Raw genomic sequence first — 24,779 nt, 5'->3', positions numbered from 1 at the left:
GCTTTAGCACTTGACTCTCTGGGTAGCAAAGTTGAACAGTTCCAGTATTGTTCGGGAATGTGGTGTACGATAGAAACTCAAAACTCAATTACTTCCATGTTGTTTACATTTGGTAGGACAGACTTAGAAGCATAAACCAATATGACACCCCAATGCTGATAGGCACAATCTTTTCTTTTTCTTCCAAAGCTGTAAATCTATTGCTGCCATGACATACAAGGTTGTTGCTGCCTGCATAGCGCTCCCAATGTTAGAGTTATTGAGTCCCCAACAAACCTGGTGTGCTGGCTATCATGAGGCACATGTGATTCCACTCTGCTGCACTTTGCTGGCTGACAGGAAGTGCCATACCTGCTGCTGTGTATGTCCACACATTGACTTGGGAGAGGAAGTGGGTACAACCCCAGTCGTGCTGCATCCTCCTATGGATGCAGAGATTGGGCAGGATCTCGTCTTCTGATCTGGAGAAGTTGAGCCGCATGGCCAGAACTCGTGAAGGTGCGCTCATCCACACTCAACTTGGGTAAGGAAATCCTTGTTGCTGAATCTTTCTTAGGCTCAAACTCCAACCCATCTATCAAAAAAGTGAAGAGTCCAGCGAGGGTGATCCTGGTCAAGGATCTGCGACAAACAACCATGGACACAGATTGGTAGTTCTTCCAGGGGTAAGCAAGCATAGGTGCATCTTCTTCCTTTCTTTCTTTCTTAGCACCAATCTGGCACAAGCACTTCTGCTACTTTGGATGAAATTGCTGATTGTGGTGCAGGTTTTCTTAATGCCAATCTGGCATAGACGGAGCTGCTTCATTAAGGAGTGAACATATTCACTTTAGGCACGCTGTATAGCGACCATGGACTTACGGTCTCACTACACAACCTGGCAGTACGGACTGCACCACAGTCTGCCACTGCTCTGCTCCTCCTGTTCTTGCCTACTTTCAGTACCTCTCTTCAGGACTAAGGGAGTTGACATGTAACGACCCCAAGCCTAGAGCTTAAGCATCTTTTTGGTTCTCCACTGGTGTGGGACCCCATACTGGTTGATGAGAAATTCTGGCACAGTAAATGGGAATTGTCTGTCTCATACATATAACAACTTTGCTGATAGAGATTGTGTATTCCTCCAGACATGCTCCGGGACCATTCCCATCCAACATTTTGGGGCTCAATGGATGGGGGCAAGGGCTTTTCATACACTTCCAAAGGACCCATTGTCTCCTATACCTCATATCCAAAGTCTAGTCCACTGTACAGGAGCTCAGGAATGCTTTGGAAAAGCCTTGAAATTCACATTACTGCCTGGCAGGTTTTCTTCATCCTCTGCTTATGGTAACATTCTCCCACAGCTCCATCCTCATGCCTTCTACACATCAAGCAGTATACAAGTCCCACTTGAGTTAGGGAAATAATCTGTTGCAGGGAACTGACCTGCCATTTAACTGGGAGAGGCCAGCAGGCACCTCTTCCGCCCAGGCAACAGATTAAAAGGTCTGTTCTGCAGATATCATCATCTGTACTCCTTCACAGCCCGGTGAGCTAACATAGGTCATGCTCATTTAAAGAGAGGTGCACATGATGTGCACTTCTAGAGCTCAGCTCTGCATCACATTCCATGCCATAGTGGGCCAGTGCGCATGTTTGTCGCACACTGAGGCCAAAATATAAAGAATGTGGAAAGCTCTAGGTGCGGCCTCTCCTGACCCATGCAATGGGCCTTTTCCAATCTAACACTTTACATTACCTTTTTGTAATATATTCACTTTCTTTCTGAATATTTTTCTAATTTATTTCTCTTTTTTTATTAAAGGCAAGTACATCAGCATCGCAGTTCATTTATCATTCAATTCTCAGTCCTGTGGAGTTTATGATATTAACAGTAGACATAGGGTGATACCATGACATGATAATTTTCCCACCACACTAGATAGAGGTTTTTCATTTGTATTGCCTGAGAAGTTTATGGTTTACTGGGTAAGAGTCAGGGCCGGAGTGACTATCGGGCATTTTGGAATTCTGCCGAGCTGGGGGCTGATTTCACTGCCGTGGGGGCTGATTTCGTTCATGGAGACCTGCGTGTACTTCGAAATAATTAAAGCAAAATGAATTTTGTTCAGTACACGCAGGCCCCCAGCTCAGAAGCGTTCCATAATGCCCGGTAGCCAGTCCGGCCCTGGTAAGAGTTCAGGTGGACTCTTTTGAAGAGTGGGCAGATGTTGGCGCTTACTATGTAACACATAAAGACTCGAAATGTATTAAAACTTAATGAAAAATTGCTTGTAAATCAAATATTTGTACTTCTGTGGCAAACGTGCCCAAAGTTTAAGCTTGAAATGCAACTTAAATATTAAAAACAATGATGGAAAGAGCTGCTATACAAAAATTGGGGCCTGGCTGTCATTGGTGGAGCAGAGGAAGTGGTATCTGGGCATGTGGACTTGAGGAGCTCCATGTACCATCTCCCATAGTCATAACTAACGGTCCAGTTATGATTGTCTTTTCCTTCCCAAATAATGACTGGGGTGCCATTTTTTGCAGGCAGGGCAGGCACAGGTAAGAGCAGTGGGGTGGGTGAGGGGGCAACAGACGACGGGAAAGGTAAAATTAAATAAAAAAATAAAAAAACCACTTACCCTGCGCTCGCTGAATCGACGACACGGCGAGCGCAAGGTAAGTGGTTTCATTTAATTTTTTATTTACTTTTACCTAGCTTCCACCGCTCTTACCGGTGCCAGCGGCGCCTGAATTTTTGTGTACAAATTAGGGTCCATTCCTACTCTGCTATACTATTAATTAAAGATGGTTGCTGAAAGGTCGTGAAATTAATGATTTTATGTATTCTACTTCTTCCCATAACAGTGACACCTTTTTCTACCTTTTATGCAAATATTTTATTTCTGCCCTCATGGTCACTGCGACCTTGTTAGTGGGTGGCTGAGTCCCACTGCCTCAGAACATTACCTGTTAATGATATATGTACAGCCTATGTCTTTCTAAAACAGTGATTATGTGTACCTTCACCCATATATTTGATTTTAGACCGATGGTCACTGTGTATGACTTTGTTATCGGGTAGCTGAGCCCCAGTGCTCCAGAAAGCCCCTCTAGCCAGTAGTCCTTGCCAAAGTTGTTTCCTCTAGTCATGTGTATACATTTACGACATTCGATAGGTTCCTAGGAATCCACAGGCATATGCATTTAAATATACTTGCCCATTCGCCTTTCTCCTGAGCAAAATCAGCAGGAGTGAATCCCACCAAAATGTGCAACACATGAAAATATGTTTCTTTTGTTGCCAATTTCTGGAAAAAATATTCCGAATGACGGTCTCCCTCCCCCCATATTAACCCAATATTTATCGAAATAGTTTGGGTATTTTCCAAAGTCACTTTCTACAGCGGCATCCTTTTGTATTACTAAGTGTAAGTACATCAACTAAGTGTCCAAAGTCAATCAAAGGTTTTGGGGACCTAAGTGCTAGGACACACATCAGTTTCACTGGGATGCCCATGTTACAAACCCCAATGCGAAAATATACCATAGAAGGTTGTCGCAAATAATAATTGTATTTGCCAGCAGGAATATATGCAAGACATTATTCTGTGAGTTAGGAGTTGTGTTTTTTTCCGGCTGCAAATCCAAGACGTTGCTCCTGTGCTGTGAATCAGCCATGCCCTGTTCTGTCACAGAACTAACCATACTGTACTACCGACTCTGTACCATACTTCATTCTGAGTTTATTTGTGTTTTGATGTCACTTAGTCTGCTGTGTTTTATTCCTGACTGCTGACCCTTTATTGCATGATGTGTTTGTCTAGATATTTGATCATCTTTTTCGCTCCAAGCATTGCATCGTGCTTTCATGGTGTGTGAGAACTGGCTGACACTTTACAAAATCAGAAACATAAATAAATGAATATAATGTTCCTCCCTTCTTGCACCCTCGTGGAATAAATACATTCTAATAGCCCTACAGATCAGTTCAGTGTAGAATATTGGGAAAATAATTTTTAAACATTTGCCTTAAATCAGAGCACTTCGGTACACTTAATGTAAATTAAAATTCGCCCCATATCAGCTTAGTCATTGATAAGCAGTTTCAATAATATAAAGTTCCGTCATCTTCATACCACTAATGCACCATGACTAAGCTTGCTTGAATTGCGACCTATTTATATTGCATGATTTGCGTTCTACTTGGTCACAGTTACTTCTGTTATCAAGTTTCCGTCTCCAGCGCAGTGTGAAGCGACTCGTTTATAGGTTTTGTGCTGAAAGCCTAGTCTATCATTTTTCTTTTTTTGATTTTGCATTACTTATGCGTTACTCTGTAGCGCTACAGGAGTTACATATTATTTTTCAAGCTTTGTGAGGAAGCGAAATGCGTCATGGCGGACGCACTGGGCACAATAAAACCACTTTAAACTTTGCACCAGCAAATTCCGGGTCAACTCCTCATCATTTATGCCTGCCAAGGGCTGGTGTGTGGTGGTGACGATTCCTCGATTATTTTTAAAATGTTAATATTCCCTCGGTCCTTGTTCAGAAAATTTTACATTTAAACTTTAAACCACTGTGCAGTAGTTTCTGATGAATAAAAAAAGAGTATATTATTTGTCTTAGCTGGTAGACTAGTAGAGTGGATTGAGCCCTATACACTGAGGGGCATATTTACAAGTCCATTGTGCCACCGGTGCGTCACTTTTTTGTTGCACCAGCAGCACAGTGTGCCTGCCCATATTTACAAGGCCAGGTAAAGTCACCCTTCGTGACATTTTATGGCCTTGTAAACATGGGCCCCTTTCACGCTGCATGAAAGGGGCTTTTCATGGTTGTTGCTCTGGGTGAAATACTTTTATTTCTCCTAGTTTTTTTTACCCTTTCTGCATTCTGCAGCACACATAGGAGCAAAACGCCCTTAATAATTGTTTTTGTGCTCAAAGATGTCTCTTCCTGCAAACTCACAATCATCCCTGCAAAGCAGGCGCCCCTGCACCTTGGCACAAGGGTGTCTGCGTTGGTACACGGCTGCTGTTTGTGCACTAACAAAGGGGAAAAGGACAGGAATGTGCCATATCTTGTAGATACAGCGCATTCCTGCACTTTTATTGTGATGCACGGCAGTGCACCCGAAAGGCCTGCTGAGCTGCTGTGCATCAAAATATAGTAATGAGGACATGAGTCTGGGCCGCATAGACATCCTAGCGCCAAGACTTTGCCTTATGCAGAATCTGAAAAGCACATGCACAAGGCAAGTCCAGTCTGGCACTTGCGGCAGCCTATCTCAGAGCCAAGAAACTATGGGCCTTATGTAGAGGCTGGCAGAGCGGACATCTGCCAAAAAGTGCCGGCAGTCCCATCCGCTGTATTTAGAATGCCATTGACATCAGTAGTCTCAAAATAAGGTTGATGGGACATCCATCAATTTTTTAATAGAGGTCCTGCATCAGCTTAACTTAGCTGTCACTTAGTCAGTCTCAAAGGATTTTTCTTCTTTATCAAGTAGTGCATTTTACCAACTTATTTCAAGCATCCTTGACTGAAGTCAGCTATCTGCTTTATTTGATCACTTTTGGAATTGCCTTTTGTATTTCACATTACTGAATTATTGTGGCTTTTAGATTTATCAATAGAGAGCAGTTGGCTCTCTTTTTGAATTGTAAATACACCATTGGTTAGATTATATTAGAACATTGGAATGTTGGGAGCTCCATTGCAGACAATGGAGTGCTCCCTGCTTCTACGGGCCGGTAAAGGCCTGCAGAGCAACATTCCAATGTTCTACAAAGGCTTCTAGAAGTTCGAGGGGATTTATATCCCCTCGAGCTTCGAGAACCCTTTGTTTAATTTATAAGAACATTCTGCCCTCTTAGTGGCAGAATGTTCTAATAGCCTTATAGCCCTTCGTAGCGGGCTATACGGCTATTAAAGTCCCGCTGTTTCGTTAAAGTCCCTTGCCTTCGGCTCGGGCCTTCGGCTCGGCCCTTTAACGATTCAGCAGGTCTTTAATAGCCGGTATAGCCCGCTACGGCGGGCTATATTAACTGCCCAGGTGGTCTTAAGCTGCACTAAAGAAATATTTAGCAACATTTTACATACTGTAAGGGTGTGGTATCTGATTCTAACCCCATAATTTCGCTGATTCTTTATCTATGCAGTTTTCTTCTACTGGCTTCGCACTTTAAAACTATTCCATTGCCTGTATTTTCCGAGACCTCACTTGGAGCTGGTGTTCTAGCCTGTAGCTTCGAGTACATTTCTTACAAACGTGTATCAGCTATTGAACGAAGTTTGTTGTTTGTTTCTCAAAGGTGTTTAATCTGCCAAGCCTTTGCAGGTTATCGACACTGTAATTGGAACTGGGAGGGCACCTCTTGTTGGTGTCCTTCCCTGAGCACTGATATAGCCAGGGTATTTATTTCCGTCCTGAAAACGTATCTTTTTCGTATTTCTAAAAAGAAAAGCCCTTTTCTGGCGCAGATGACGCTGGCTTTGAACCAGTTCAACAGCAGATCACGCTGTGACGTCGTCAACCAGGTGTGGTGCACTCCTGGGAAGAGCCAGATCAAGTGTCTGCTATGACAACATTCATTTAAATAAAGCTTGCCTTGGAAACCCTTACGTGTTTAATGCTGCTGTGTGGTCGTTAATTACAAGAACGCGTGAGCGGAGTTAGCGCGCTCTTTAGTTGTGGCGAGCACGTGATGGCGTGTGGTGCTCAGCCGGAAGTGGACGCATTTTGAGAGCTTGAATCTCGGTGCTGCTAGAGGACTGACACCTCTCAGGTGAAGGTGAGGGAAGTAAAAGGGCGCGCGAGAGAGCCGGTGGCAGTAAATGGAAGAAAGCTCACTGCGCCACTGTTTCCCCGCCAAGCGCAGAGCTTTTCAAAACAGCACAATAAAAGCTGGGAACATGAGCCTGCTCTGACCAGCTGTCAAAATGTGCCTATTTCTTTAATTAGGCAAACGTGTTTTAGGATAAAATTATACTCGAAATAATCCGATTCAGCAGGTTCCTGGCAAATTCTTGCTTTTTATTACAGTGTATGGCAATGTTATTGCCTGACGTAATGCCCTCGTGAGTACAGCTGGGCACGAGGTGTAATATTTTTATTTTTGTACTTTATGAACTGTATTCTGTATTCTTGAAGGTGTCTGGCTGCCTGCATGCATTGCTTGTATTGTTCACGTTGGTTTAGTTCGCAATTTCTGTTTGAGGAGAGAACACAGTCCTCCGAATTGCGACCCCGGTGCTGGTTACGTGATTTCACATGCTTGCCAGTTTGCTAAACGTGCCTGGTAAATCTGTGAAACAGTAATTCGGGGGTTATATGACCCCACAACAGGTACATCGGCCTTCTGTTGCCCAGGAACAGAGGCACCATTCTTGCACACCAGTGGTACCCAGCGTGTGATTCGTGAGCAACATATTACTCGCAGCACCCTAAAATGTTGCTCACAAGTGGCTTATTGCCTCACTTTTATTATTCTAGTGCGACACAGCACAAGCATTGTTCTCATGAAAAAGAGCACGTGGCGCCTCTCCAAATGCTGTTCTTCTAACAGCTATGCTAACACTTGTTCCCCTCGGGTTTATTATGTTAGAAACACAAATGGAGCATCTAGTGAGTTTAAGGCCCAACTAGCCAGAACCAGCAAAACAGCATGCATTCTGCTAACCGAAGATGATTAAGCGTGCACTCTAGAATCCTTGTGTGTGAAATAGCACAATGTGCTGGCTGATGCAGCATGGAAACTGAAGCATGCTAATTGGCCATTATGGAATTTGCAAACGTATGTACGGCTGCCAATAATGAAATCTGCAAAATTTGATGACTTGGGAATTATAGGAACATTGTATCATGCTCCCTAAAGTACTAGGTAGTTTGGTAAATGTGCGTTCTGGAAACGTTATTGAAGCTTCAGTAGAATGCATTGTGAAGACTTGCACCTCGAAAGTTGTACCTTCGTTGGTTTACATAGAGAGCCGCTCCAGCGCTTGTGGTCTTCTGGCTAAACTGCTGATTTTGGAGCAGCCTGGATTATAATCCTTTTGCTAGCACTGGAGCAGAAATCCCCTGTTGCTGAGCAAATCCTATGCCTAAATTTGTAAATATATGTTAAATGTAATTTAATTGTAATTATGTGAAAATGTAATATTAATGAGCAATTCAAATGTTGAGAACCGCAACTGATGTGCAGGGTCTTTTTATGACTATGTTTCTACTCAGCGGTGCCCATGCAGTATACATACCAGACCGCACATTCATTTAAACCCACTATGCTTTGACAAATGTCTTCTAGGGCAGAACCTTTCGCCACTAAATTAAGCAAACATTTATTGGAGAAGAACTCCACACTTTTATTGTATTATATTATTTAATTTCTAACAAGTTGTTCTAATGTTACAGACAAAATGTAATATAAACAAGTATCCTTTGAATTCATGTTTACCCAAAAGACCTTTGTGGAGATTCAAATTAGTTTTGGTAAAGTGCTTTTGTATCCTTCCATGGTTTACTCGGTTACTGATTTATAGTGATTTAAAAGACATCCGTGGGCACTTAATTTCTTAAAAATTCTGTGTGATGAGAGCTCTAAATATTCAAGGGGTATTACATTTTGCATATTTGTTGCTGGACATATGTGCCTTATAGATTACAATTTGGTATTATCTTTCAAAAACAACGTCCCCCCCCCCCCTTTAAATCAAATGTCGATTAGTGTTGCTGGACTATAGAGGGTTGTAAATAGCATTTTACCTCTAATTTTGAAAGAAAATCGTCAGGGTGAACCCCAAAAATTCACTAAATTAACCTGAGCTCATCCCCGTAGCTCTTACACAGAGCAGACTGGCTTAAAATAGGGCAATGTGTACAGTAGTTATGCAATGCCTAAACAGCAATGAAGTCAAAACACCAAACTACCCCCCTCTAAATTAGCAAAATAGAGTACATTATAATAAAAAAACAATGAGACCAAAAAAACAAAAAATCAATTAAGGGGTAAGCGAAGCTATACGTTCTTAAAGTTTAGTTCACACACAAATATGCTAAAAAACATGAAGCACCAATAATAGCCATGAAAGTGAAAGACTGGAATCTCTGGAGGTCTTAGAAATCCAAAAAAGGTTGAACACACAATATATCAAGGTTTCAGGAGCAGCTCTTCTGGGTCACTTCTAGGTTCCTAGGATCATAGAGATAGCATTTAGGGGCCATGACTCCCTCCATCAGAGGCTACCAGTAGGGTCCATTGTAAGTCCAGTTAATAGTGGCCAACTGATCATATCAGGAAAAAAAATGCCTTTGCAGCTTGTTGGGTCTCTGCAGCTTCACAGGAGGTTAGCCAACTAACCCCTGGGGTGCAAGAAGGAGTGGGTCAGGTGGTTCAGTAGTTTTCTCAGGTTCAAGCAAGTAGCGACCAGTCCTCTTTTATTCTACTGCAGGTCCAGTAAGTCTCCTGAGGAGGGATTTTTGGGGTGCCACATTTATGATTTGCACTAGCCAGTGGGTGGGGATGACTGCAAGCCCCGCCATAACTAAGGAGGTAAAAGTTCCCTCGCGTAAATGCACCCATGTTTTCAGAAATTCCATTGTCTTCTACAGCAAACAATCACACAGCGCACCTTACTTCTAAAATCCAAAATGGATGAACCTTTCCTCCCTTGAGAAGAGCCCTTGTGTCAACCAGGAGGTGATGCCAGGGAAAGGAGCAGTCCCCTCACCGTGGTCCACTCCAAACTGGTTCTGGGTGTAGCTTCCCTGCCACTGGGTTGACTAGTGCAAGCCTATGGAGCAAATGCTTTCCCTTCTTCAAGTCTCCTCTTACCTAAAATATGAATGGGCAGGCTTCACCTCTGCCCCTATAAAGTTAATGGAGTTCCGGGACCCACTCCAACTGTCCTTCTTGAGCTGATGGGGATCACATGTCCCAAATCCAGCCCATTCCGTTACCAGCTCTAAGCCACTGTTCTGCAGTGGAAGCAGTTTTCAAACCTAATTAATTTCAAGCACTGGTTGGGCGGCTCGTAGCTGGTTAATGCAAATTAGCCTTCAGGAGCTTTCAGCAGGGAAAGGTAACCTCCTAAAAGTTACTTTTTGTAAACATTTATTAAAAATCCAACGTCACCAATTAATTGATTTTTTGATAAATATGAAATATACATTTGTAGCTATTTCATTGTGGACATCAAGGTGTACTAAGGAATGACTTGTTAATATTTAAAAGCAGGGATTTTCCCCTGTCATAATGGATTTTTTGTGGCAGATTTGATGCAGCTGTAGTCAGGGTACCCGTGGAAGACCTGAAGCCATGTATTACAGGGCCACTCCATGAATGGAAAAAATAAGTGCTGCATTCCACAGGTGGCATTTATCTTTCAGGTCTTAAGTGCATTTCTATATCATATACTAGAGATTTGTAAGCAAGTTAAATATGTCAATCAGGAATAAGCCAAATTTACCATTTTAAAGGGGGCGCACACCCACTTTACCCCTGTTTAGCAGGGGTAAAGTGCACAAAGTTCTACGTTCAACAAATATAGAGTCAAGAAAAAGGCAAAAAGGCTGGGGTGACCATACAGAAAAAAAATGTACCTTCTACAGCTTTGGACCCAAGTCACCCACTCTAGCATTACTTGATGACAGAATCTCATGGGGTTAATTCTCACTCTTACACTGTTTGAATAATTCAGCATTCAGGACACGTTTCTTTTGTTTAAAATATTGGCATATTTTTAAGTCTTGCCTGCATGAGCAAGCACTAGTGCATTCACTCTCTAATGTGAGGCTCTTGTATTCTATAATGGGCTTGGAACCAGCCCATTACGTACCGTTTGGTTGTAGCATTGTCACTGTTCTTTACTGCCTTTTAATTGAGCAGTGCTTGCCATGCGTCACTACCTTTTCTTTCAGTGGTGCATGGACCAAGCACAGATAAACCACATTTAATAAATAAGTGTCCCACCACTGGCCATCTGCTGTTCACATTGTGACTCAGTTACTTTATCTTTATTTTAAACAAAAAGTGAAATGACATGATCAACGCTTTTGTGTTTACCTTCCCCGACCCACTCCCCGCCCTGGTTCTTCTCCCCCCTCCCTCCCACCCACTCTCCCATCCCTGTTTCTTCTCCACACACACCCTACCATCCCTGATTCTTCTTTCCCCATCGCTTGCCTTCCCACCCCATTTCATTCTACCCTCCCACCCGCCCTCCAATGCCTGTTTCTCTATTTGAAGCAAAAGTAAAAAACAAAACAAGACCAATCTAGAAACGTTCAAGGTAGATGAGCTGCTACTACTACAGGTTTCCTCTACATTTGCCTAATCATGGCATCAATTTATTTTTCCATGCCACCTAGAGATGTGACTATTTTCTGCCAACAGGAAGACCATATTTGATGTAATGTATCACTTAATGAATGAACAGACTTGTTTAGAGCATATTTGTGAAACAAATCATACCAAACATGCTTTCATTCCTCTGATGTTCTTGGCTATGGTCCCTGAACTCCCTCTTCCTGCAGGTTCAGTTTCTCCTTTGACTCTTATGAAGATAGTTTTGAAATGTAATCTACTAGTAGGTCAGTCCTTTCACACAGAGTAAGGGGTTTCTAGGTTGTGTGATCATCTATGGTCATGTTCATCATTCCTATGCATATGCTGATAGAACTACAGAGGTTTTACTACATTGTGCAGATGTATCCTAGGATTTAGCCTACAACACTAGACCTGCTAATGCACATTATGAACACTACCCCAATTGGAGGAAATGCTTTGCTTAATTTTTCAGAGAGTAAAAATCTAAATGTCCTCTCTTTTGTGTCACGTCTACAGGTTACATTGGGTGGAACGTTTATTGGAATTGGGCGTAAAACTCCAGATTGTCAAGGTAACACCAAGTACTTCCGCTGCAAATTCTGCAACTTTACATACATGGGAAACTCCTCAACGGAACTTGAGCAACACTTTTTACAGACGCACCCTAACAAAATGAAGGCTGCCCACCCCTCTGAATTTGGTAAACCTTCAGAGAAGAGTTATAACAAATCCATCCCTTCCCCGCGATCCTGCGATACTGGAGATTCAGGCAAATGGCAAGACAAGATCACCGTCAGATCTACAGATGATATACCAGTTGGATACTCTGTGCCCATCAAACCAATAGATTCTTCCAGGCAAAAGAATTCAGAAGAAACCAACTACTACTGGTGCAAGTTTTGCAGTTTCAGTTGTGAATCACCCAGCACCTTGAAACTCCTAGAACATTACAGCAAGCAGCACAGAGGCTTACCGTCCGGGGGTCTTGCATTAGATTTTAATGACAAGCTGTCCAGGGGATCAGTCATTAATCAGCAAGATGTGGCCAAAATTGCTGATGGGGAGCTCACTCCAAAAACTGAGAAGGGCTTAAGCTTGTCCAAAAAGAAGGATTTCTCCAGTAAAGCTGTGGAGGATGGCATGGTGACAAGCTACAATTGTCAGTTTTGTGAGTTTAGGTATTCAAAAAGTCATGGACCAGAAGTAATAGTGGTGGGGCCACTTCTGCGCCATTACCAGCAGTACCATAATATTCACAAATGCACCATCAAGCACTGCCCGTTCTGTCCCCGAGGCCTATGCAGCCCGGAAAAGCATCTTGGAGAAATCACCTATCCCTTTGCTTGCAGGAAAAGCAATTGTTCCCACTGTGCCCTCTTGCTGTTGCATCTGTCAGCTGGCGTGACAGGGAGCACAAGGGTCAAGCATCAGTGTGACCAGTGTCCATTCTCCTCCCCTGATGTGGATGTCCTCCTCCTTCACTATGACACAGCGCATGCAGCACAGGCCTCGGATGTCAAACAGGAGGTACACCCCTTGCAAGTATCTGACGGTCATCAAGCCATCCACGAAAGCAAAGAATTTTCATGTAACAAATGTGATTTTGTTACACAGGTGGAAGAAGAGATATCCAGACACTACAGGTAAGAGGGTGGAGAAAAATCTAAATATAATGCCAACTTGGAATGTTATCATAATTGCATGATATATCCAGATTTAGAATAGCAAAGCATGCAGATGGTGGCTTGGGATGTCTCTTCTCCCAAATGTGATAAACTAATTTTTATTGCGTATGTAAGTGGTCAGACAGGTAACAACTATGGAACAGTGGACACGGCTACACAAACAACCCCTTTCCAACCACTCCTATGTACTGCCACCTGTCCTTCGTGTTCCTTTTCAAGGGCCCACTTTCCATTATTAGATGTTATGAGTTGGAGATACAGGACTAGACGAATTGTGTTAACTATGGATGGCCGATCGTATTTGCCACATGCAGATCCTCACGCCATATTATAGAGTGGTTTTTGTATGGTTCTCCAACATTCATTCAATTCTGTCATCTCTAGCTGGATAGAGCATATGGTGCTCAAAATGTAATATCAACAACTAATCACGTTAGTCATTGAGAAGTGCCATATCCGTAATAAGTGCTCCATCAATGATAAATGTCTCAGATATTTTTTATTTTTGCTCTTGGCCCTCTTTTTTATTCTCCAAACGTTTCAGCACAACCATATAAAATCCCATGGTTTTTAAAACCACATAGAAGGTACATAGAGTGCATTTTGATTTCGTAACTAGATGAGAGTCCTGTGGTGCCATCTTCACAAGTTGTAGTTTTACTGTTTAGGTGGCTGGGTGAGTTTAATTTGGATTAATCAAAAGTGTGTTGGTGATATCAGGTGTATCTTTGGCAAGATACCTATTGGTCATTGTCGGCCTTTTGATAATGATAGGAATTTCGGAACGCTATGCCTAGCTTAGTCTTTGGATACTGACTGATGGTTATGGTTAGAGTGAAAAGTAGTTCTTGTTTTTTCTCGTCCACCCTGAGGTAATAATATTCTTTTCTGTGCTGATGAAATTAGCATTGATGCAGCTCATCCCTTTTCTACAGATACCATAATTCTCTCCTTATTGCAGAAAATGTATGCTTTGTTTCTGGATGCTGGCCTCCTTAGAACCCAGAATATAATGTTGTTCACTCTTCTTCTCCTGGAGCCCTGCATCAACCTCTTCAGGCTGCTCTTTCTACTCTTTTTATCTTACAACATATCGGAAGCACACGACACAGAGATTCATTCCTATTGTTGCAAAGATATTTAATTTCCTAATTTTAAGTTTTTTGTAGATCTCTTGCACCGCAGAGGATTTTTTAGCGCCGAGTTCCTAGCGGAACGTCAAACAAAATTCGTTCATAATAAGAGTGAATTCTAATAGCAATACTATTGTGAAAATAAACTGATTTTCAACAACCTCCTTCAGTTAAAATGGTTAGTGGTGGTTCATAAATAAAGTTGGGGCCATGGGAAAGTGACAACAAGTTAAAATATAATTACCTTTGGGCGAATTACCATAGAAAGACTAGTTCTTATAGACAAACACATATAAACACACCAATTCAAAACAGTTCAAAACAAGGAAGCAATATAAACAATGTTAAAGAGACTAGTGAAAACACTATAATAAAAGTAAATCTGGACAGTTTATTAACATACACTATATTTTGTTAAAAATGGGAAACATACAGGACGGAACACTATAAAATAAATAAATCCAACATTCCAATAAAAAAGGAGGTACAGGTAAAGGACTAAATTCCATCAAAAATTCAGAATTTTCCTTGATTTCTTATTCCAGTATTACTCCTTATGCATCAACGCGTTTCGGTGGTGTATTTAAAGTTAGACCACCTTCATCAGGACAATTGTAATGAATGTTTCCCAATGGTTCTCAATCATAAAGTATCGCTTAGTCTATGATAAGGGGTACTCAGCCTCCTTCTCAGTCACAAAAGATATTCGTCCAGCGAAATATCTTCTCAAGGTTAAAGAACAGTGTTATCCTCCTATTAATCTTGGTAATAATTAGGGGACAATGAAGCTTGTGTATTGCGTGGTATCCGAACTTTGTACCTAACGGCTTTATTATAAATCTGGAGTGATGAACATCTCACACGCGGTATTGGTTTGGTCATATATACACACTGTAGTGTTTTATATTAAAATTTCATTGTGGGTAGACAGTCCCAGGAATAGGGAACCATGAGTCGCACGTGATAATCCCAGCGTGCATTCCCTATTGGCGCTATTATGAAAGCGTCCCGCGTGTCTGCAATCTCAATTAAAATTGATGGAACCCTTTCCCTTTGGTTTTGGGGTCCATCTCTCTTTTATTAGAGATGCCATGGGAAAGTGCATATCGCGTTCAGTGCCTCACAAACCTGCATCTGAAGCCAAAGCAGGGATTTCAGGAGCGGCGTAGCTGGAGAAATTATGTATGAAGTCGAATGCAGAATTCTTGCTAATTGGTGTCTATGTCAGTGACCCTTTGGTAAGATAAATGTACAGAATATTTTCCTGGCTGATCTGGACCACACCTGTGTAGCCACAGCCATTGATCAGACTGGACAGCATTAATCTCCTCTAATCCTAAAGTGCTGTTTTATTTTGAAAAATCTGGTGGTTGTACATGCAGAATTATGGACGGATGGAGATAACTGAGGATCAGACGTAATCCCCAATTACCTCATCACTTACACTGGTTTGGGGCGAGGCCCCAAATCAGCTGGCCATAAAGCTGTACCCAAGGAATCCTCTCTCCCACCTTCTCATCTTCATTCGATATAGATTTGTTTTGAGTCGTAGACGGACACCCAGGCCCTGACCTCTTCCGCGCATGTGTGAAATGTTGCCACTGTTACAACATGGTAGCCACTAGCACCCAAGACGTTGTGAATGGTACTGTCACGTTTAAGAAAGTAGATGCCATGGAAACCAGATGATGTGCACCAGTGGCTCAACCTGAACATTGAAGAGACTGACTGGACAGGCCTAATGCAAGGTACCACCTTCACAGTGAACTTCAACTACGGCAAGTCCAACCAGTTTACATCTTAACTCGATCCTAGGCATTCCTGTCTGTATATCCTCCCCTTAACACAAAATACATTTCCCTTCATGCTAGTCTTTCTCTGTAATTTGGCACATGACATTAGAGATGTTGATCAGTTTTCTAAAGTCACAGCAAGGATGTCCCAGCCACAAACTCCACTTTTTCACAGAAGTAATAGGCATCCACCCTGACGTGCGCAATAGATTTGAACCATTATGTAATTCATATTTTCCACCCCCTATGCGGTTTCCATGAAGAGTCTCAATCGATTGCACTCCAAATAATAAACCAAATCGTGGTTCATTCTCTGTGATATCAGTCTTGAATTTAAAGATGATTATTTTGTTAGGAAATTCTTCCTACTCTCATTGATTGCCCTGAAATTGCGCGTAAGCCATGTTCAGAGAATACATCGATGAATGTTATTAATTTCCAAAAACAGTTAGCCATCTTGGCAGGCAGGGTATCATCAGTCAGTGATAAACACTTTGAATGCATAAACATAGGTAAAATAACGTGTGACAATATTGTAGCCCATTTTAACTAACACTTTGTTACAGGAAGGGTTCAGTGGATTATGACCCCTACTGTGCCATATCGTTGGTATGTATTTTAATTTTGCAGAGCAATCAATTCCTAGCTTTCCCCATTTAAGTTTAAGTTAACAGTTTTTGGAACGAGACCACTAAAAAAAAATGTTATAAGAAAGAAGGAGGCTCTCTCAGTGACTTGCTAGTTAGTGCAAGAGAAATGTGCGCATTATCCCCGTCCCCTTAAAAGGAATGACATGCAGTGCAGGCGAAGATAGCACCACCAAGGGTGTAGCCTTGTGGGTATTGAGAAACAATTGTAATGCATTCCTCACTCCTAACCAAACTGCAAAACCATAGCGTGAATGATCCAGGGATAAGTTGTTTCGAAAGCATGTGAAAGTGCATGAATTGCCTCTATTTTATCACTGTATGTTGAGGAGCGAATAACATTTAATGGAATAATCTTTTCCATGAAAGAAAAGTGTAATGCAAATATATTTTTGAAATAGTACAGTTTTCTTCACCACACACACATGAAGATTTATGCAAATCAAAAACTACCCACCTGCTTGTTTAAGGAAACTCGTCTATGGGTAAGTTGGGCTTTGGGAGCTGGGCACCCGTATTTGGGAATCAATTTATGGCCAGATGATTTTACATTTCTTGCTTACAACATTTGAGGTGATGGTTCTTTTTTTATATATGCTTAAAGTGTCCACTGTTACTGTTTTTTAGTTTCACTTTTACTATGGTATATGTTTTTATATGATAGACGTGTGTGCACCTTTGACTTGTGTCTCTTTTTTGTTGTCAGATCATTTCTGACAAATGTTTATTAGTGCTAAAGTAATATGCAAAAGTCATTAAACGCCTTTTGCTTTCAAGCAAAGAAATGTTTGTCAGAAATTGTGCTTCTCATTTTGACAGGGATCAATCTTCATTCGAATGGACTGATTTGGACCCGTGTCAATTGCGTCATGCCAACCCAAGGACAAAGTTGGCCATTCCCACCATTTTGTTTGTACCATGCGTGCGCCCAGCTCTATTGAAAGTTCCACCATGTGAAGTTGCTAATCATAGTCCTAGGGAAAGTGGCCGGACTTTCTAATAATATTTTTATGGATCCTACATCCATTTCTTTTTTCTTTATCCTCCCCCCTCAGCCCTCTTTTTTTATAAGTTTTCTTTTTCAGGGCACGTGCCCTGCATTTGACAGTCGAAAGCCTTGCCTACAGGTGTTAATTATTACACACACAGCTCTTTAGAATACACTAGAACACAACCTGCCCCACAAAATTGGAGCGAAACCTGAGGAACAACTCAATGCTTACATGTCTTAGACTGTCTGTTGGAATTGTAGCACCCTTCTTTGGTATCAATTATAGTATTGAACTAAAATAATAATAATATTTTTTTATCTTGTTTTTAAGTTTTGGTAGCTTCCCAGCCTCAGCAATATCCTCAACGTTTACAATGTTATCATGAATCCAAAACAGTTGAGCAGTTAAATAAACATATGAACAAAATCACGCCAGAATCTCCATAAGGACCATGCTCCACGATATTCTGCTGTACAAAAAGAAAGACAGAATGAAGGGAATAGTTTGAGAGTTGCTGTGGAATTTATAATAAAAGTATTTCACTTAAGGCTAACAAAATCAAAACCACAATTTTCATGCAAAATGGACAAATTATTTTTAGGAAAATTGTGTCAATGATTTTGGTGGCCATCTCTTTGCATAATACATTTTGAATTTGTCAATGAATTGGGTTGTCAAATTCAGATATAGAAAACACACTATTCGCTGTCAGCCTTTGTGTATATGTAATATTGTATTCATGCACAGACAGCATACATTGTTTAAGTAGTTCAAGAATATTTGGTGAAAAGACGGCAGTCATGGTTAAATAGTTTAAACAATATCCAGTGCACTATTTGAGTGACATAACAGTAAAAATGAAACAAGCATTATCAATGAATACATTCTATAAGGAATTTGAACTATAAAAATGGTTAGCAACTATTTGATAAGGCTTAGCACATGGGTGTTCCACATATGTTTGGTAAAGTGAAGACAATGGTCTAATTTCATGATGTTTAGTCAATATGGGGGGGGGAAGAGGGACTATCAGGGCAAATCCTCAGCAACCTGTATACCATAGACAATGGTGCCCACTTGCAAAAAAACTAGGCAACCCAATGTCCGTTTTTAAGGGCGGAAGCCTTTAACCTACTTAGAGGTGGCATGCTTCATCGTAAAGCCCCTCCTCACATTTGTGGAAAGGACCAACAATGTGGGCTTCTACCCTGACCAAACGTGTTGCGCTTGTGGGGACCTCAATGATCTGGTGTGGGTGTGATGTTTGGATAATAGTGAGAGGTAAACTGTTAAAGCTACCTCATGGCTGTACAGAAAATGTTATTAAGGTCCTCAGTGGGTAGGACTAAAACCTTTTAGTGGAATAATTAAATACGTTTTAGAAAGACCAATATGTTTCAAACCTATTGGATGCCCAAACATTAGGGTCGTGTACTTTCTTCAGGAACTTCCCTCTCTAATTGTATCACCTAAGAAGGTGTTTCTTTTTTTTTTCTAAACGAGAGGCATAGATACTTAACCTAGGTCTCTATACGTCATGCTACGGTTTCCAGTAATGTATGGATTTGGTAACAACAGAAATAGCAAGCATTCAATAATCAGGACGTTGTTATCAATTGGAACAAATAAGTGAGTGACACATTGTCACTGCAGACCTACACTTGATAATGAAAAAGAAGTATTCACAACATGCATTATGTATTGACCCCAAGACAGGATTTAGCTTACCCTAGTTGGACTACAGTGATGCCTCCAATCTTTGTATCAGAACAGGAAGGCAGCTTAAAAATAGTCAGACTATACAGATTAAGTTATATACATGATATGTCATTTTGTTACTTTTTCTCCTATTATCAACGATAATGTAATTGTGATTGTAAGAACTTTGATTATTATATTGGGGCAACCCTTGTCAGGATGGACCCTAAAAGCAATTTATTTTATACCCATATTTCCCAGTCTTCATAATTTTTTATTACATGCTCACTTCGGTAGTCTCCCTTAGTCCACCTAGTATTCCTAAGCATGCCCTTATCTCTGCACCTGTTTTCTATTTCGAGGCTTTGCCTCATGTTTTTCATTCCTGTCTCTGACCTTCAATATACATTTCTCCCTACCATAGGAATGTCCTGACAGTTCCTTAGGCTTTTCACTCGCCATTTTAAATTAAATACTAGAACCCATATCTCCTGCAAGCAACATGTAAAAATGTTGTCTCTGTTTTATATCTGCTGTTTGCGCAACCAGTCCAGGCCGCGTTAGACATACCATAATACCATAATTTCACGTTTTATCAATTGTAGCTAGAAAGGAACCCTCAAACTACTGCCCAGTTTTGTCGGATATGCAAGTAAGGGACCCTCATAATTTGTCAGCATTCGTTTGGATACTAAAGTTCCGTGGTTTGGTTGTTTAACTGTCTTTATTTTTAATTGAGACCTCTTGGTTTTGCTCTATTAAGAACCTTTACACATAAGTGGCGACAGGCATCACATTTTTTTTAAAAAATGGAACAATTTTGGAATAGGAGCTTTTTTTCGAGGGCCTGCCCATGCTGTTAATCATGATAGTCGGACAATCACTATGAACATTGACAAGATAGGGTGCTAAAACAGGAACATGGTTTGCTAATAATGCTTTACCAACTTCAGGTGTGCCCATGTTCCAGTAGTACAATGTTAATGTTTTTCACTGCATAGCACTTTATAATCCAACTGCCAGTGTACATTTATTACTTACAATAATAAATAGACTAGCTGCAACTTATTGTTTTCAACCAATAAAAAATAAATGAGGCAAAACTGATACAGTTATAAAATATAAAAATAGTTAAGTGCAGAAGAAAAGAAAAAATACCCCAAAACCCGGAGGCTTATCTAAAATATGTGAGCAAGCATGATATGACTTAATTGTATGTAAAAATGAAGGAAGTTTAACATTTAGTTAGTACTACATATAAAATAAAAAAAGTTCGGTCAGTCAATTAAAGACCTATTTGCTCATGATGCCCATTTTGCACAACTGTTGTGTAAAATGTATGTCTTGCCCAACGGATCCATGACATTGGTAAACTACTTCACATACCAAGTTCAAAGGCATTGCCCAACGAGGCAGACAAAGCGCACTGTTTTATGTATTACTCCGCGAGTCAAAAGCGGTGGAATGTAAACCCAAATAGTGTTTCTTGTTTCTCCCTGCAGTCTTTTTGGTAGGGTTGCTCTGATGAAGTTGTCATATTCTTGCCACACATCTTTACAGACTAGACACGCCGCAGCGGAAGGACGTGTGTAATCCGGTTTGAATGTGTCCACTTTCTGTAGAGGGAATCATTTGGGAGGTCCAAGGCGCTGTCTGAAAGAAACGTGGGAGTCAAGTTAGTAACTTCCTGCAATTTCTGACACCATATCAAGTTGCATGGAACATAATGACACACAGACAGCAGGAACTCATTATCCATGTTTATTCTAGCTGCACAGCACGGTAGACTGAGCTCCCACCCTCTATACCTCATCCTTCTCCCTTCCAGAGCATGAGGTCTCCCTGTTACCAGTACACTTAATAGACTTATAAAACTTTCCTCACATAGGACCCCTTTACAAGATATCAAACATTACATCCACTGGAAGAAATGTACACAGAAGGAAGATAAGTGTCCGGAACCTATGAGAAAAATGCCTTTTTTATATCGAAGTCTCCATAATTCGTATTTAGTTTTTGGCATTTAAATTATTACAGTGATGTATTTAACCAAAGGATTCCTGTCTGCCGTAAATAATTTTACTACTGTGCTATCCTATGCCACAATAATTTAGAATTACACAATAGTAAACGTTGCGTAAGGGGTGGAGTGGTGGGTAGTGGGTGGAACAAGGTAGATCACCTTAAAACTCGCAGGAAATGTAAGAGAGGGTGTTTATCCATATAGAAAAATATATTCCCTGTGGAAATGGAAAAAAAGGGAAATGGAAATCTGAGGAATATGTCGCATCCAATTCCAAATAATATGCCTGAGAACCTGCGACTGATGTGGAATTTCAAGTGTGCTACTGGAAATATTTTTGAAAGACAAAAAAAGTGCAAAAGTATCTTACTGACTTGTATGCCCATTTCTCTTTACATATTTGCCAATTATATATTATGAACATTATTAGATTTGCATAACTGACCCAATTTCTATTAGAACCACATCTTTTCTTATATGCATATGTTTATTCTGTCTCTTATGACAAGCTCCCTACATCCCATAAATGTTGAAGAAGTACAACATTGTGCTTGGTAATGGACAATCTGCGAATTCTCTACCCATTGAGGTCATCCACAAACCCCTGCATTGCTCATTTATACGCGCAAGTTGGGTACCTCACATCATGTTTCTTTCTAACCTCTATGTTTGTTTAATTTACTCCATAGTTCAACTGTTGTGCTATGACCTCCTAGATCTATTTCAAGACATCTGATTATTTTTCTGTGAAAAAGTTTATTAGAAGCCAATTTGAACCCATTAATTTCCAGAGACCGTTTTAAAAACATTTGGGCTGTGTAGATGGTACTTAACAATCACACACAAATATCTCCTAATTCCACCACCCACTTTTTCTTATTGTTCACATATTATTGAACATAAGCTTGAGAATCATGAAGTTAGAATGCTATCACAAAAGGTAATGTACTAACGTCAGCCACGTCCATGAAAATATTAAAGAATCCTTCTCATTACTAGTAGGGCCCAATCACCAAATGATGCACCTGTATCAAGTATTTATAATGCCACCTCCCAATTACTAGCAAACTTTGTTTCAAAGATTTGGTGCCAACGAGAGTACAATGATGCTCCCCTGCAATCATGCATTGGCAATCCTTTCTTACTGCTATAAAGCAGCCTGGCTTGTTTTGTGCATGTGTTATATTGAACATCTACACACTAAAATGCTACATTTTCTCTGCCTAATGTTTTTAAGTTGTATGCGCTTTAACTTGACTCACCATTCCATCCTCCTATTCGTTCTGTTGTGATTCAGGGCACGAGTGATGAAATTGTGTAAAATTGTGTATATTGGCATACAAATAAAGATTCGATTCATTTGCTATTTCTAAGCAGTTCTCGGAAATCTCATATATGTATGTTTCCATGTCAGTCATCAATTTATGAATGCAAGTTTCTGGCAAAGTGTTAAATCCACAGTTGTAAGTTAGAGGACAGGTGTACATGTGTATGCATTTGTGTTCTTTATTCCTCTGTATGGAAAATATTTCCAATCCAGTGAAAGCCTTTCTTTCGCACCCAGACAAATCAGCTGTGGTCTTTTATCCCACTTTGCCCCCAGACGGTATTGCCTAAGTGTACCTTTTTAGATGTGGAATTAGGTGTGTAGTTATTGTAGGAAATGAACTGCAGATGTTAGTGGATACCCCAAAAGTAATGACTTTCCAGTTATTCCCAACTTTTACAAGGTGTAGTCCCCTGATTCTCCAGTGGGAATATCAATCTTTCCGGGCTAATGCATAATTATAGGTATCTGACAGATATTCTTCGGTTTAAAGTGCATATGATACCTGTTGGTATGCTTGACTGTATGTCAACAAATCGACCACAAACATTTTCAGCTACAAAAATATTGTAGTCAGAATATCAACAACAAAAATATTGTGAAGCTAAATCTACATAGCTAAGCATAGACATACTATCCTTAAAAGTTTTCTTAATGACGGACCATAATTTCTAGCATCACTCAAAATACATTTCTCCATTTAGTTTAAACAAAATTGATGGGCAGCATCAGTAGCCCTTTGCAGCCATTTGTGAAACTCCCTGCGAGCATGAAGGGGCCTCTAAGGATATAACGTATCTCTCCCCTGCTTCCCTTCTCATAGATCCTCTTCTCGCCGGGTTTGGCAGGCAGCATTTTGAATGGCTTGCTGCCACTCTGCATGGCTCTTCCAGCATCTTGTATGGCCGCAACCCAGCCTGCACAATCCCATGTTACCACCAACCCTGGCATTTACGGATGAACGTAGCATGTTGTAGCCTTCAATAGCTCATTGTCCTGCTCTAGTTTAGAGCCATTCTGCAGCAGGATATGATCCTGCAACCAAGGGGTGTAATGCAACCCCTGGGGTGCAGGTGGCCCCTATACATTCTAAAACCTATGGATATCTGTGAGATATGGGAGACTTTAGGGGCCCTCTTCACATTCCGCCTGGGGGCCCCATCAATGTGTGTTTTGCTACTGCCTGTAACTGTGCTTATGTAATAAAATAATCACATTCCTAAGTATGAGGCTATCCATTGCCTTGCTAACTATACTCTGGGTTATTTCTAATAGACTAATTTGTAATTATCCTTACAGAATTTAGCTTACAGAACATTCTCCATTCCTGCAGGTGTTGTTTAATTGGGCTATATTTAAAATCCTTTTCCCAGTTTAAGTTATGTGTAGAGGAAGTTGGTGACGCATTGAGGCACCTTTTTGTCATTTCTTCTTTTGCCTTCAGAATCCCCGTTAAACAATGCAGTTGCAAATATGTGGATTTTACTCCTATTGAACCCAGGTCCACAGTGTTATTCCCCATTACATGTTTAGCTCATAATTGCACGGTACTGGTACCGCTTGGTAACATATATTTGTTTGTGACATTTGCACCTCACCAATATTTTATAATTTGTAATCAGTGCCTAAATGTTTTAGAATGTGGTTCTTACATGTTCCACTGAATGTATGACGTTACAACGCATACTTTTACAAATCATACCTTTACAGCACATTTTTTTACAACGCAACATCCATTACAACGCATTCCATTACAACGCATCCCATTACAACGAATTTTTTAAAACTACCTTTACAACGCATTCCATTACAATGCATACTACCTTTACAGCGCATACCATTACAACGCATACCATTACATTGCATGTATGGTAAGTATTGGATAGTGTAGGGGTAAAAAATACTATTCTAACTCCAGGGGGGTGCAACAGTAGGGTAAGTGTTGGATAGTGTAGGGGTTAAAATTACTATTCTAACTCCAGGGGGTGCAACAGTAGGGTAAGTGTTGGATAGTGTAGGGGTTAAAATTACTATTCTAACTCCAGGGGGTGCAACAGTAGGGTAAGTGTTGGATAGTGTAAGGGTCATATGCGTTGTGATGGTATGCGTTGTAATGGTATGCATTGTAATGACTGCGTTGTAATGACATGCGTTTTAGTG

At 40.7% G+C, this 24,779-nt stretch overlaps 1 protein-coding gene across 3 annotated transcripts in view; it reads left to right on the top strand.

Annotated features, from left to right (window-relative positions):
- Nucleotides 1–24,779, top strand: part of TRPS1 (transcriptional repressor GATA binding 1) — a 580,664-nt gene that overhangs the window by 205,300 nt on the left and 350,585 nt on the right. For all 3 annotated transcript variants that reach the window (XM_086966135.1, XM_086966136.1, XM_086966134.1), the window contains exon 3: nucleotides 11,838–12,964. In XM_086966135.1, the coding sequence (XP_086822261.1) occupies nucleotides 11,838–12,964 (1,127 nt within the window). The remainder of the gene's footprint in view (nucleotides 1–11,837; nucleotides 12,965–24,779) is intronic.

This window comes from Lissotriton vulgaris, chromosome 4_1 (assembly GCF_964263255.1).
Source record: "Lissotriton vulgaris chromosome 4_1, aLisVul1.2, whole genome shotgun sequence".
Classification (NCBI taxonomy): domain Eukaryota; kingdom Metazoa; phylum Chordata; class Amphibia; order Caudata; family Salamandridae; genus Lissotriton; species Lissotriton vulgaris.
This window is presented reverse-complemented; position numbering and strand designations above follow the sequence as displayed.